The sequence below is a fragment of the Cetorhinus maximus genome, unplaced genomic scaffold (assembly GCF_964194155.1).
Source record: "Cetorhinus maximus unplaced genomic scaffold, sCetMax3.hap1.1 HAP1_SCAFFOLD_2300, whole genome shotgun sequence".
Classification (NCBI taxonomy): domain Eukaryota; kingdom Metazoa; phylum Chordata; class Chondrichthyes; order Lamniformes; family Cetorhinidae; genus Cetorhinus; species Cetorhinus maximus.
In genome coordinates this window covers 20,366-34,704 of record NW_027598239.1, presented here as the reverse complement: position 1 = coordinate 34,704, position 14,339 = coordinate 20,366, and the positions used below count along the sequence as shown (strand labels likewise).

At 45.3% G+C, this 14,339-nt stretch overlaps 1 protein-coding gene across 1 annotated transcript in view; it reads right to left on the bottom strand.

Moving 5' to 3' along the window:
* Nucleotides 1-13,337, bottom strand: part of LOC144677202 (complement component receptor 1-like protein) — a 28,611-nt gene extending 15,274 nt beyond the window's left edge. Inside the window, exons 1-4 of the mRNA XM_078537387.1 lie at nucleotides 13,058-13,337; nucleotides 10,230-10,421; nucleotides 2,449-2,545; nucleotides 286-359 (exon numbers count right to left, since the gene is read on the bottom strand). Of these exons, the coding sequence (XP_078393513.1) occupies nucleotides 286-359; nucleotides 2,449-2,545; nucleotides 10,230-10,421; nucleotides 13,058-13,112 (418 nt within the window). The 5' untranslated portion in view covers nucleotides 13,113-13,337. The remainder of the gene's footprint in view (nucleotides 1-285; nucleotides 360-2,448; nucleotides 2,546-10,229; nucleotides 10,422-13,057) is intronic.
* Between the last annotated feature and the right edge of the window lie 1,002 nt (nucleotides 13,338-14,339).

The following is a 14,339-nucleotide window of genomic DNA, read 5'->3' as shown; positions in this document are numbered from 1 at the left end:
TTTTTGCTTCTTGTTCCACTCCAGCCAATAATCACTGTGGTATTCAATGACCCTTGAAAGACTGCTCTTGCAGAAGAGATTAGTAAGGAAGCAGAGTCCATATGATAGCAGAGACTGAATAACAGTTAAGGTACTAGCTTGATTAATTGAATGGTTGTTTCTTCAGGTTAAGAATGAAGTGTCAAAAATCAAAGTATTACTTATATTGCTGTAGCATAGTTCAATCCTTGGGCACAGAAAAAAACCAAGGCAACCATTCTATGCCACTTAGAACTCCGAACTTACGTTCACACGTTGGAATCTGGCCATCCCAACCATCAGCTGTACATATCCGGTAGTCCCTACCAATCATGTTATATCTGGAAAAGAAAAAGAAATCAAGAAACTGCTGCAGTAATATAAAAAATTACCTAATATCAAAAATGAAACCGATTTCTTCTGACACACCACCTGTTCTAAAGGTGATATGAATTAGGATTTATAATGGTAAATAACATTCTAATTCTTTAGCAGTGGAGCAGAGTGAAAAGCAAAATAACTTGCATGGTCACTACAGAACTCCAGCTGGGCCATCAGCAGCCTACGTCCCAAGCACATCACCCCTCCCCCGCACCCCCCAACAAAACCTTCTACTTTTCTGCCTCAATCCCTTCACCTTTCAGTCAACTTCTTTGATCAAACTCTTTGTCAGCTGCCCCAATATCCCCTTTCCTTATTTGGCTCAGCAATAAATTTTGCCTGGTAATGCTCCTGTGAAGCACCATGGTAATGCTTTATTACAACAGGTGCTAAACGAATGAACATTGATGTTGCTGGTTTTGTGAAAGAAATCATGTTTGACAGATGTTCTTGAGCATGTAACAAGCAGGGTAAAGGGGAGTCAGTTTATGTTGTGTATCTATATTTCCTAAAGGCATAAGGTGCCTCAGTTTCCTGCAGAAGAACTCATAACATTGGAGGTGATATTTTACCATAGATAGAGAATTGGCTAACTAACTGGAAACATGCAGGATAAATGGGTCATTTTCAGGTTGGCAAAATATAACTAGTGGGGTGCCACAGGGATCAGTGCTGGGGTCAGCTATTTACAACCTATATTAATGACTTGGATGAAGGGACAAAGTGTATTGTAGCTAAATTTGCTGAAGATACAAGATAGGTAGGAAAAGCTTTGAGAATACAAAAAATCTGCAAAGCAATAGTGATAGGTTAATTGAGTTGGCAAAAAAATTGGCAGATGAACTATAATCTGGAAATGTGAGGTTGTCCACTTTTGTGGAAAGAAAAGTCGAATGTTAAATAGAGAAAGACTGCAGAATGCTGAATTACAGAGGCATCTGGATGTCCTTGTACATGAATCACAAAAAAATAACACTTATCCCACATGTACAGCAAGCAATTAGGAAGGCAAATGAAATGTTGGCCTTTATTGCAAGGGGAATGGAGCATAAAAGTGGGGAAGTCTTCCTACACCTGTGCAGGGCACTGGGGAGACCATACCTGGAGTACTGCATACAGTTTTGGTCTCCATACTTATGAAGCATATACTTGCATTCCAAGCAGTTCAGAGAAGGTTCACTAGGCTGATTCTTTGGATGAAAAGAGTTGTTATAGGAGGAAAGGTTGAGCAGGTTGGACCTACACTCGTTGGAATTTAGAAGAATGAGAGGTAATCTTATTGAAAGAAGATTCTGAAGGGATTTGACAGGGAAGATGCTGGGAGGATGTGTCCCCTTATTAGGGAATCTAGAACTAAGGTTGGAGTTTCAAATTCGGACATCTCATTTAAGACAGATGAAGAGGAACTTTTGATCAGCAATCAATGGAATTCTCTACTCCAGAGAGCAGTGGAGACAGAGTCATTGAATATATTCAAAGCGGAGGCCAATTGATTGTCCAGGGAGTCAAGGGTGATGCTGGCAGGCAGGAAAGTGGAGTTAACAATACAAACAGATCAGCCACAATCTTATCAAATGGCACAGCAGGCTCAATGGGCTACTCCTCCTATTACTCATGATCTTATGCCGGATTTTGGCAGTTTATCGTGAGAAGAGTTTTCATGCATCTTGACTCAGTTGAACAGTAGCATCAAATATTTTAAGGAAGTAAGCACCAAGTTTCAATTCTGAACCCTCAGATTATGTACTTCCTTTGAATAAATTGTCACGGTATCTAGCTGATGAGATTTGGACACTCAATTCAGTTGTTATTGGGTGAAAATATAAGCACATTAACTTTCCATATTGTAAAATAATAAGACAACCAAGTTAGAGAACAGGAAATTTATTCAAAGGCAACACAGGAAATCATCATCAGAAATAAACTGAGCAAGTGGTTTCCTTCTTGGGACACTACCACGACAGACCTCAACTTAAAATCTGAACAAAATATAATCTTTTACAACAGAGTGAACAACCTCATTCAGTGATTGATAAACTGGACACTTACCCTTCAGCACAATAAAAAATAACTCTACTTCCAAAAGTGGTACTTGATGCAATATAATATCCATTCTGAATCTCTCCAGGATTGCCACAGTTTCTTGCTAGACAAAAAAACGTTAAAATACACCATATTCTCTAATGCGGTTTTGAATGCAATTCACAGTTTAATTTTATGAAAACCACTGCATGGGTTAGCTCCAATTCTTCTAGGATTTATATTCAAGTTTTCACAGCAATGGAAATTAAAGATTCTGTCCAATGATACATTAAAAGTAAAGTCATGACATTATCAAATTTTGTAAACCCAAGGCAATCTCACTAAGAATGTGTTTTACCAGTCAATCCAAACTCACTGGAATGATCCTGCTTTATTTTAATGATGGTTGTATCTATTAAGGCCATGGTAGAATATGGCCAGATTAATAAAGAAAATCGCAGATGTGCAGAAGTTCAGCAATTTCCTTGGCAAATTTGTGATCAAGACAGGTAAAGAAATTTAGATAGCCTCTCATCACTTTACATGTGAAGCACTTTGGGTGTTTGTGAGCAATGACGTACTCTGATGTGCAGTCACTGTTATTTAAGTAAATATGGCAATCATTCTGCACACTGAAAGCTCCCACAGCAGCAATGAGATGAGTGACTGGTGAATCCATTTATAATGAAGGAAATGTGTTGGCCAGGACACTGACAAAAACAATTTCAACATGAAAACAAACTATTGGAAACATTGAACAGGTCTGACAGTACCTGTGGTGAGAGAAACAAATGTAATGTTTCAGGTTGAAGTGCAACCCTAGGTTATTTGCTTGCATCCTGCTGCGAAAGGTGAACATGAAACATTGACTCAGTCAACAATGCCATCCACAGCCCTGTTCAGCATTTCTGGTCTACTATTCAACACACAGAGTGAGAGGTTCCATATATCTTTAGGGCCAACAGCAAGAACTGTGCATCAGTCAGATCTCCATCACAGCCCAATGGCAGGTTTGTTCAGGCACTAGCATCTTTCCCACTTACAAAGGCTGCTCTGCTTTTGCTTCACCCATGAACAACTGGGTGAATTACCTGGCTTACACTCTTGCCAATTCTTAACAGCAGAGCATAAACCGCTATGTGGAGGTCATCTCCAGGGACAATCATAACACTCCATATTGCACCATGATTAGGGTTGACTATGCAAATCACAATTTTTCAGTGACTGTTGTCGTATTTGAGAGCGGGCCACACTCAGGTGTACATGTTGATAAGTGCTTCACATTCTCTACACTCAGTAGAAGTCTTAAGACACAATAGAACCCTGGATACATAAAGAAGAAAAGACAATTGGAAGTTCAGGATCCTCAAGATAGTAAGCATCCATTTTTCTGTTTTTTTTTGGTCAAGCATCTAGTCATTAACATGCCTAGCTTGCAGATGGGAGTGTGTACAGCCAGTGTCAAGATAATAAATAGAAGTTACAATAATGTCAGAGATAAAAACAAAAAGCTAAAAGCTACTGCGGATCTGCCGAAGGGTCATGAAGACTCGAAACGTTAACTGATTTCTTCTCCACCGATGCTGCCAGACCTGCTGAGTTTTTCCAGGTAATTCTGTTTTTGTCTACAATAATGTCTATCTGGTGAGATATTTCACGTGATTGAAGTTGTGGTAGGCTTGTCTGCTGTTCAAATATCTGTGAACTTAACTTCATTTCCCACACCTACTGTTCTTTTTTGAACGTGTTCTAGACAATACTCAGTTTTAGTTAAAGGGAACTTCATTGTGGAGAAATTGTTGGTGTTCTCTCTAACATCAAGCTCTAATTTCATGGCAAGGCATGCATTAGATGCTTGGAAGACCACAAATTAATTTCCTTGCTAGAAATAAGTATGTCTATTGGCGATGTTTCTAATGCTTTAATTCTAGTGTACAGTTTGAATTTTATATTAAAACAGTATCTTCATTGTAGTTTATAAACTGGTTCAGATAAGATTACCAAACCAGCTATGTCCTTAACTTTGGATTTTAAACACCCTGGCCCTGTGAATTTTGCCTTTGACGGGCGGGCAGGCCCAACCGACTCGACGGCAGGCGGGCAGCCGATTGCCGCCACCAAAACAGGCCGTGCCGCTATTTTCCGTGGGCGGGCTAATTAAGGCCCGCCCAGCGAGTTAGCGACTCCCGTGGAGAATGGGAAAATAGTCGCGGGGGTTGGTGGCTTCAGACCGCCGGTTCCAATGGGGAGCCAGCAGTCTGTATAAAGAGTGGCCAGGCAGCATGCTTGAGGCAGTGCACCATGGCAACTCGGGGAGAGGGACAGGCAGCTGTCACAGGACAGGAGCATGAGCAAGAGGAGGCGGGTAGGCAGGTATCTAGCCGTCGGGATATATTGTATCCAGATGATGGGAGGAGGAGGGCCCCCCATGTCACCAGGCAGGCGTGGGAGGAGGTTGGTGACGCTGTAAGCGCCCATGGTGATGTGCGGCGCACAGTCACGCAGTGCCGCAAGAGATTCGATGATTTGCTGCGCTCTGGAAGGGTGAGTACCATGTCGGCCTTGGCCATTTGACCCAGAAGGTAGCCTTAGCCTTTAAGCGCCCACCCCCGCCACGTCTTGCTGTCATTACTGCATTGGGCATTTGACACATGCTGGGTGGGCAAACGGGTACTGACCATGCTTACATCAGCCTTAGTGGTTGAGCAGAAGATGGGTTCTCCCCGCAGCATATGTTGGTGTTTGTCACATTTGAATAGTCTGGGGGCAACATGCAGGGGAGGCCGCTAGACACATACTCAGAACTCCAACACATGTCTTATTGATGGTGATGAGATGGTGGAAGGGGAGTCTCAAGGTGTCGTGGCCAAGTGCCATCTGCTGGCCTCGGCACCGCACCTAGTAGCGCCTCCGTGCCATGGGCGCTAAGACCCATGTGCTATTCAAAGTGATGGACGCCGAATGTGTCCAAGGTGGCCGTTGGGGGAGGGGGTTGTGACCAGCCGCACTATCTTCTGGGGACTGATCACCAGAGGCTTGGAGGCCTCAGATGGGCCACTGTGGTTGGGGTGTGGTGTGCACGTGCAGAGTACATGAGCGATCAGCCCCAATAAATCCTCTTCTCTGTTCTGCAGGCAAAAACTGAACACAATCAGCGGGAGTGCCAGAGGACTGGTGGTGGGCACACCCTGCTCCAGCGCCTCACAACCTTTGAGGAGCAGGCCATGGAGCTGGGCAGGTGGCGGGAGGCCAGGGCAGCCGGGGCAGCAAGGCTGGGGTCCAGCGGGCAGGTGTTTGAGGTCCACAGTCCCATCCACTCTGTCTGCCCACCATCCAAACCACTGATGGTTGCTGCAACCGTTAATGCTGCAACACTGCTCATTCACAGACTGAGACACTCTGACGTGTGGGTCATATACGAAGGTCCCTTGTCCCCTTGAGGAAATGCATCTCCACCACCTTCCAAAGTAACCTTATCCCATTTGTGACCACTCTCCCCATGGCCTAACAAGACATGGCATCGCTGCTGCACAGCCAAAGACTTATTGCATCTTAGGGGGGGTTGGAACCTCCACCACCCTTTCAGCCAGTGCACCCCACATTACTCTGTTTAAAAGGTCCTCAGCACCTCAGCTGTAAACCTCATGGCACTCAACTTAAATAAATACCACCACGTTACTCATCCCTGCGCCAAGGGAAAATGTTTCCTTCTGCCCACCCAGTCTATGCCCCTCCTAACGGTATGAAGGTCAATAATGTGACCTCTCAATCTCCTGTGCTCCATGGCAAATATCGCAAGTATTTGCGATGTTTCCTCAGCCCCGCAACTCTCCAGGCCAGCATGCATCCAGGTCAGGTGCCTCTGTACTCTCCTCACTCCAATGGTACATAACATGCTATGTGGCATTCCTGAGGCCATCAGACCAGCCTGTCTGTATGCACGTCTAATGTTTGGGCCTCCTCTTGGCTCTTTTCCACCCCACCAATGGTCATCTCCTTAGGGTCTTGAAGTGTGAGCGACTTATGAGGCTGGGGGGGGAAGGGGGTGAAAGGTTTAACTGACTGTATGCTAACTGATGCACTGTCCTTGTTGTTAATTTCAGCATCACTACCACATGGCCGCGCCCAAAGACACCACAGCACCCCCTCCACACCTGAGGCCCAAGACGTGCAACTTGCGGCAAATCATTTCAGCCAGCCAGGCACCAGCGCAGGCACAAACACCCCGGTGGGAAATTTACCGCCAGCTAGTGTCCCGGGTCACAGTGGAGAGGGCACATCACAATCGCTGGAGGAGATGGTAGGGACAGAGAGTGCTGATGGTGCCAGCAGCCAGAGGCTGAGTCTGGCACTGATGATGTGCCTCTGGAGTTGTCACCAATGCAGCAGCTGCAGGACAAGAGGCAGGAATCGCGTTTGCATCTGACAGAGTTGCATGAGGGTATGCTTCAGTTGGTCTCTGTGATGGAGGAGTCCAGGCAGAGTGCACGTGAAGGCACGAACCTCAGGGCAGAGCTTCAGGCTTCCTCCACTGAGAGATTGGTGACTCTCATGGAGAGGGGGTTCGATCGGATGGAGAATCTTCTGATTGGGTTACGCTCTGACCTGCAAGCCCTCACAGCGCTACTGGCCATGGGTGGTCTTGCCCAATGCAGGAGATGTTGTGGGCATCAAGCATCGGCGCTCGGTGCCCATACATCTGCGGTGAGCAGGGAGGTCCAATGTGACCTCACATCGGCGCAGCAGCTGCCTGTCGTCGCTGCGAGCTCCTCTCAGGGCGCTCCGGATGAGGGCAGCAGCTCCTCCTCCCCTCTGCCAATCAATGTTGCTTCCGTTGAGGCTGCAACAACTGGGGAGGTGCCAGTTCTGGAACTGGCCACTCCCTCCCAGTTGGGGCCATCACAGGCTCCATGGGCCAGAGGACATCCGCCAAGGTCATTGACGCCAACAGGACAGCAGAGTCAGCAGGCTGTCTCACAAGCCACTCCGAGCGATGGGACGACACCGAGACGTAGCGCCCGCAAACAAAAGCATAAGGCACGTTAGGCACTCAACGGGTACGTCACTGGTGATTTTGTGTTGGCCTTAGAATAGGGAACAAAATACTTATGTTTGCAATGGAGAAGTCTCTGTTATATTTTGGACATCATAAAGTCCACTTTTCTTACCATGGCTGAGGGTGTTTCCTTTGTGCTGCATTTTTCTTTTTCACAGACATATCATGAGTGTTTGAGTGGACATTGATATTTCTGTACTAAGCTCTTATTTGCAGCTGATAAGGTGGAAGATATAGCACCTATGTGCCACGTGTGGAAGCGCCAGGCAATGCTGTTCCTGCTGATCCATGTGTGTGGAGCTAGCTGAAGGTTCATTGGATTAAAGTGTCCTGGGTGTCCCTGCCTCCTTGGTGTAGTAGCGAGTTGGCATGCTGCCCCTCATCATTGCCCTGTGCTTCCTCATCCTCTGAGCCACTGCTGGATTCATCATGTGCAGCCTCATCCAGGGCGTCAAGGTCTTCATCGTCAACTGCATCCCCCCTTTCCAGCGCAAGATTGTGCAGAGCGCAGCATGCTACCACTATCACAGAGACACGATCTGGAGGGTACTGGAGTGCGCCCCCTGAGCGGTCCAGGCAATGGAAGCACATCTTGAGAAGACTGATGGCTCTCTCCACCACAGAACCTTTTGGAGCCATATTGTACCACTGTTCAGCTTCTGTTCTTGGACGGCGTAGTGGCATCATGAGCCACCTTCGCAGGGGATAGCCCTTGTCACCCACCAGCCAACCATCCAGCCGGGCTGGAGCACTGAAGAGCCCCGGCACCTGAGGGTGTCTGAGGATGTAGGCGTTGTGGGAGCTGTCTTGGTACCTTGCACAAACTTGCAGAATCTGCATCCTGTGATCACACACTATCTGCACATTCATGGAATGGAAGCCCTTCCTGTTGACAAAGGCACCGGGCTCAACTTCTGGCGCCTTGATGGCCACATGTGTGCAGTCTATTGCACCCTGGACACGGGGGAAGCCAGCAACGGCCACGAATCCTCTGGCTCGTTGTGCCCGACCTGCCTGGTCGCAGCGGAAGTGGATGAAGGTCAATACCTGTCTAAACAGAGCATCTGTAATCTGCTTGACACAAGTGTGGACAGCTGATTGGGAGATACCGGAAAGATCACCCACCGAGCCCTGGGAGGAGCCAGAGGCATAGAAGTTGATGGCAGCTGTGACCTTCAGAGCCACTGGCATGGGGTGTCCACCCACACAGTTAGGAGATATCTCAGGGCCAATCATCTGACAGATATAGGTGACCGTCTCCCTTGAGAGACGGAGCCTCCTTCGGCACTGCACCTCAGTCATACTGAGGTAGCTGCTTCGCCGCCTGTATACCCTGGCAGCAGGATAGTGGAGTCTTCAGCGGCCCCGTGCAACTTGGACAATCTCTTGGCCTTGCGCCCCTTGTGTCTGCGCCTGGCCTCCCAAAGGTGGCTCCCCTGGAGGCTGATTGTCCACTCCTGGCCTCCTCCTTATTCTATCCCTCCCTTCCTCCTCAGAGGAGCTGCCTCTAGTGGAGATGTCAGAACCCATACCCCCAGGCTAAATTGAGGCCTCAGGAAAGCTGCAGGCCCGAGAATGTTTACAGTCTGCAGACTGGTTTCAAAGTACACGAAAAGCTCTTGGAAATCGATGTGAACTGCTAACAATCAAACAGGCAAGTTTAAAACACTTTCTGCAATTAAAACTTTGTGGAAAACATGAACAACCCCTCTGAGTCCACATATACCGCCAGTGCATAACTTTTATTAAAAAACCTCCTACCCGCCTGCCCATTGGGCTCATGCGCCGACCCAAAGTTTGCACAGGCCCCTCAAAATCCTGGACAATTGGCAAGTTAAGGGCCTTAATGAGGCCTTTAATTAATGGCGGGTAAGCATCCCACTATTGTGCACACCCGCCGATCAAAATATCGTGATGCCGCGTGCTGTCGGGATGCTCGCGCGATGTAAGCACACGACATTTTAAGCGCTGACGTGCAGGCTCCGCCACCCGCATGTCAGCCAGAAAATCCTGCCCCCTATTTCTGATACTCAGTAATTAACCTAGCTTCTGTTCCAATTTCAGAAGCAATGAAAAAGGAAATTAATCATTTCACCTCACTGCTGCTCAACCTTGATTAACAAATGACAACAGATTCTAATATAGCCAGTTCAGCGAGAAATATACTATTGACATACATCTGGATATGGTTGGATTTTAATAGGGTAATGAAAAGGGAAGACAGGCTAGGAACAGGAGGAGCACAAATTTACCTAAAGGTTAACACCCTTCTTGGTGACTAAAGAAATGACCTATCATGGAATAACCAGCAATTTCATGATGGCAAAGACATCCAAAAATATATATCCAGTTTCAATTGTTAACAGGCTTTTTGTTTGATTACTCATTGGTAGTGTGTAAACATAAGACGTACAAAAGACTTGGTTTTCAAATAACAGCGCCCAATACTCTGGTGTCATTAGCACCCAGGGTAGAACACAAGTGGTTCCCATTACTGATCAATATCCAGTGATCCTTGCTGAGATTTTTACTACATATTGGGTTAGAAATGATTCAAGCCAAACAATGGTGCAGCCTACATTTGAGGCACTCACCGTCACATACAAGAATGGTCACTTTAGTTAGTACCAAAAAACTGCTAGTCTCTACAGAAATGAACCCCAGCACAAGTCATTTCCTTTGAGAGAAAACAGATCAAGGGGAAAAAAGTGAGAGCAAGGGAAGAGGGGAAATAAAATTGCTCATTACTTACGTTCACAAACAGCCCGCAATGGTGACCAAGTTGAATTTGCCCTGCAGGTAACAAGTCTTGAACCCCCTTCCTGAAACACGTAACCTTGGTAACATCCGTAACTAACTTTAGTACCCACAGGAAAGGCAGTCAGAGAAATATATTTATCATCTGGAGTGCCATTTTCCAATATTGGAGGCTTGTCACAGTCACCTTTATAAAAAAAACAAGTTCATAGTTTCAACAAGTCTCTCTTTCGCTAGAGGAATTAGTACATCAAGGTCACATGTGAAATATATCTCCTTAAATCTAAAATACATCAGTCTTTCTTCTCACCTAATGCTGGAAGTTTTAGGATCTTTTTAACCCTGCACTTTGGATTTGAAAATGGTAAGTAAAATCACTGATCTTTTTGTTTTAACCACCTTCCACTGCTAAAGAGACTAACTTATGACTCTACATAGTATTCAAAAATAAGACAGCTTATTCACATAACACTTTTAACAAAATGCCCCAAGGTGCTTCACAGCATTATTAAACAAAATAGACATGGAGCCCAACCAGGAGGTAAAGTGTTTTAAAGGAAGAAAGTGAGATAGAAGGAATAGGGGGATGTAGAGAAGGTATTCCAGAGCATGGGGCCTAAGCAACTGAGAACACAGTCACCAATTAAAACATGGGATGGAAAGAGGTCAGAATTAGAGGAGTGTAGATATCTTAGAGAGCATTATTGGGTTGGAGGAGATTACAGAGAAGCCATGGAGGAATTTAAATACAAGGGTAAGAATTTTACAATCAAGAAAATGCTTGATCAAAAGCTAACATGGGTCATCGAGCAGAGGTGTGATAGGAGAATGTGACTTGGTGCAAGACCTTGAGTTTATGGAGGGCTAAATATGAGAGTACGTGTGAATGAGGATGGCTAACATCCAAAATAAAAGTACTTCAATTTAATACATTTCAATAAACAATTAGATTGTGTTTCTATTTTCAGCATCTTTTAATACCTGAGATACAGTTAGAAAGGGAGACAGAAACTGAAGGGCTCATTTCAACCCAATACAGTGTAAACCAGGTGGACAGTTAATTAAAATTGCCCTGAAGACTCATCCACTGATTTAGTGCTCTGTTCCCACTGTCTTCTAATTTAAGCTGCTCTTCTGTGTAGGTGGCAAGGACACCCACTAGAAACTGACAGGTCTTTTTTTCAGAAAAGTATAAATATGGGTTGAAAAGGTTAGCAGAATTTGACTCAATTTTTAGGTTGCAACCCAGCAGAAAGTCGGTATGGTTTTTCTGCCAGTTAAAGGTAGTTAGATATGGACTTGGGGATAGACGTGGTCCAAACACAAACTTTCTGTGTGAGGCCAGGAGGAGCAAAAGTGCAAGTTGAAGTTTGCACAGATCGAGAATGGGAGGTCAACAAGGAAGACTTTTGAGAAATCAAGTTTAAAGGTGACAAGTAATCAGGTGGTGGGGAGAATAAAGGTAAAACATACATATATACATAATAAGTAGTCTTGTCAACGACTAGGATGTGGGACCTGAAACTCAGCACCTCAAACAAGACTCCAAAGTTTCTCGCTGCCTGATTCAATCCAAATATCAGCGGAATGCGATGGAATCAAAAGTAAAATGTCACGTTTATTGCAGATGCCAGTAACAATAGTCTTCCTGACATTTAGTAACCCCCCCCCCCAACTTAATACAAATCTGACAATCCGCTATCAGAGGTCGTCACGTTGTTTCGAGAGAAACTGAGATGATGTTTCCTCAGCATACATATGAACACTGACTTCATGTTGGGGATCGTGATACGAAGGAGCAGTACATGAATGGCAAGGGCAGATAAAGGAAGGTCGGATTTCGTTTTAATGCTGCGTGTAAAACTAGCTAATTAACACCAACTTTGCGTTCGAGTGGATTAAGCCAGACCAGAGGTGTCAGCTGTGGCTCAGTTCATAGCACCCTCGCCTTTGGATCAGAGGGTTGTAGGTTCATGTCCCACTCCCGGAAACCAAGAACTGTGATTGTACTCGAAAGAGTTGCAATCTGTGACTGTTGATAACTCGAAAGAGTTAAGCCAGACCAGCAATAAAACAGAAAAAACTGGAAATACTCAGCAGGTTAGGTAGCTAGATGCTACAGAGAGAATAAGTTAACATTTCTGGTTGCTAATGCTCGACCTTTCAACAGAACAGACCAGCAATGGAACAAAGTTCTGAGTCATGTGTCTTTGGGTGTACTTCTATTCCAAGTTTAGTATCGGTGAAAAATGATTTTAAATTTATTCTAAACTAAACCTGGGCGTTAAAATTGGCATTGATTTCCAAGCAATGTTAGACTCCCTCTTCTAGAGTATCATACTCCACGTGGTCAGGGTTGACCCCCGACTACAGATTCATGTTGTATTTACACTAACTACAGAGTCGGGTCAACTGCTTCCAAATTTTGCAATTGGGACTTTAAAGCGCCTTTAAGCTTATACAAAAACACAGGTCAGAATGGCTGGTAATACGCTCGACAGGTGGAGGGTATCCGTGGATATTGTTACTGACAAGGTTTACTTCCGTGTCCTGCAAAGCTGCTCTGTCCCATTGACATTAATACCAAACCCTACACTGTGTAGAGTGTGGAGCTGCTCTTTCCCATTGACATTAATACCAAACCCTACACTGTGTAGAGCTGCTCTATCCCATTGACATTAATACCAAACCCCACACTGTGTAGAGCTGCTCTATCCCATCCGGACTCTTTCAGTAAAACCCCGAGCACCTGCTGTAAATCGGGCCCATCACTGATCTAAAACCCCTCCTGAAACAGCAGTAAGGAGCCGGAGCGCTGCTTACCCGTCACCCGGGCCACCCAGATGGCCATTAGAGCGAGGATCAGTCTCTCCGCCATTCCCCAGTTCTCTCGATCTTTAATATTCAGGCAGACTTCCTTCCGCAGCGCCCTGAAACTTGGAGCCGCTACACTTTTTCTCTTGGAAAATGTTAGTGCGGTTTTCCACGAATTTTCCAAGCTCCCGTCCCGTAGTAAATTATGGATCTTGCACCGGACGCGCTGATTTATGACTGTTCAGGAACAATCCGCCGCTTTCTCAATCCCCACCCACTGTACCTATAGACGCAGATAACGACGCACACACAGATGTCATCGTTCCACCCAACCAATGGAGTCCAATCATCAAATCGCTGGGCTTTTCTCCAGGAATTTATTTTAAACAAGTTTGAACCTGAACACAGTAAACCATAACAAGGTCTAAATTAAAACATAAAATAGCTCACAAGTGGACGTTGTTTCGCTTGCATTACATTTTCTCCAATTGGGGAATTATTTGAGAAATTACATAGTAATGGAAGCAAAACTCAGAATGATTGATAAGTCATATGGACTCAAAACGTTAACTCTGTCTTCCTTTCCACAGATGCTGTCAGACCTGCTGAGTTTTTCCAGCTATTTTTGTTAGAGAATGACTTTATCAGCCCACTTCATGCCATTCGTTGTCGGTGACAATAAGTCATTTAACTCATTACCTATTAATTCTGCATCAAAAGATTGGGGTTCAAATCAGACTCCAGCACAGAATCTACTTAAATGCAGCACTGAGGGAGTACTACATCATTGGTGGTGGGAGGTGTCAGCTGTGGCTCAGTTCATAGCACCCTCACCTTTGAATCAGAGGGTTGTGGGTTCATGTCCCACTCCCAGAAACCAAGAACTGTGGTTATACTCAAAAGAGTTGCAATCTGTGACTGTTGATAACTCAAAAGAGTATCATTGGTGGTGCTTGAGTTAACTACTTCAAATAATTAACTGGCTATTAAGTTCTTTAGGATATTTTTGACAGATAAGAGAAGGTGATTTATTTAAGGGCAGCATCATTCTCTCTTTGAAGTACAGCTGGTTGCAGTTCATATACTGGTATGCTTCCTGTGTCACATCTTGCAGGTCTGACTCAGAGTGCTGCAATTTCCACCACAGGTAGGGCAAGGCAGATCCCGAATCCATCCCAGCAGGAACAGGGATCAAACCCTGTGCTGTTGGCACCAGTCGGATGCACACTGGTCATTCAGCTAACCAGTCCTCCTCCCCAAAAGGAGTCCGTGTTGCTGTGGCAACATACAC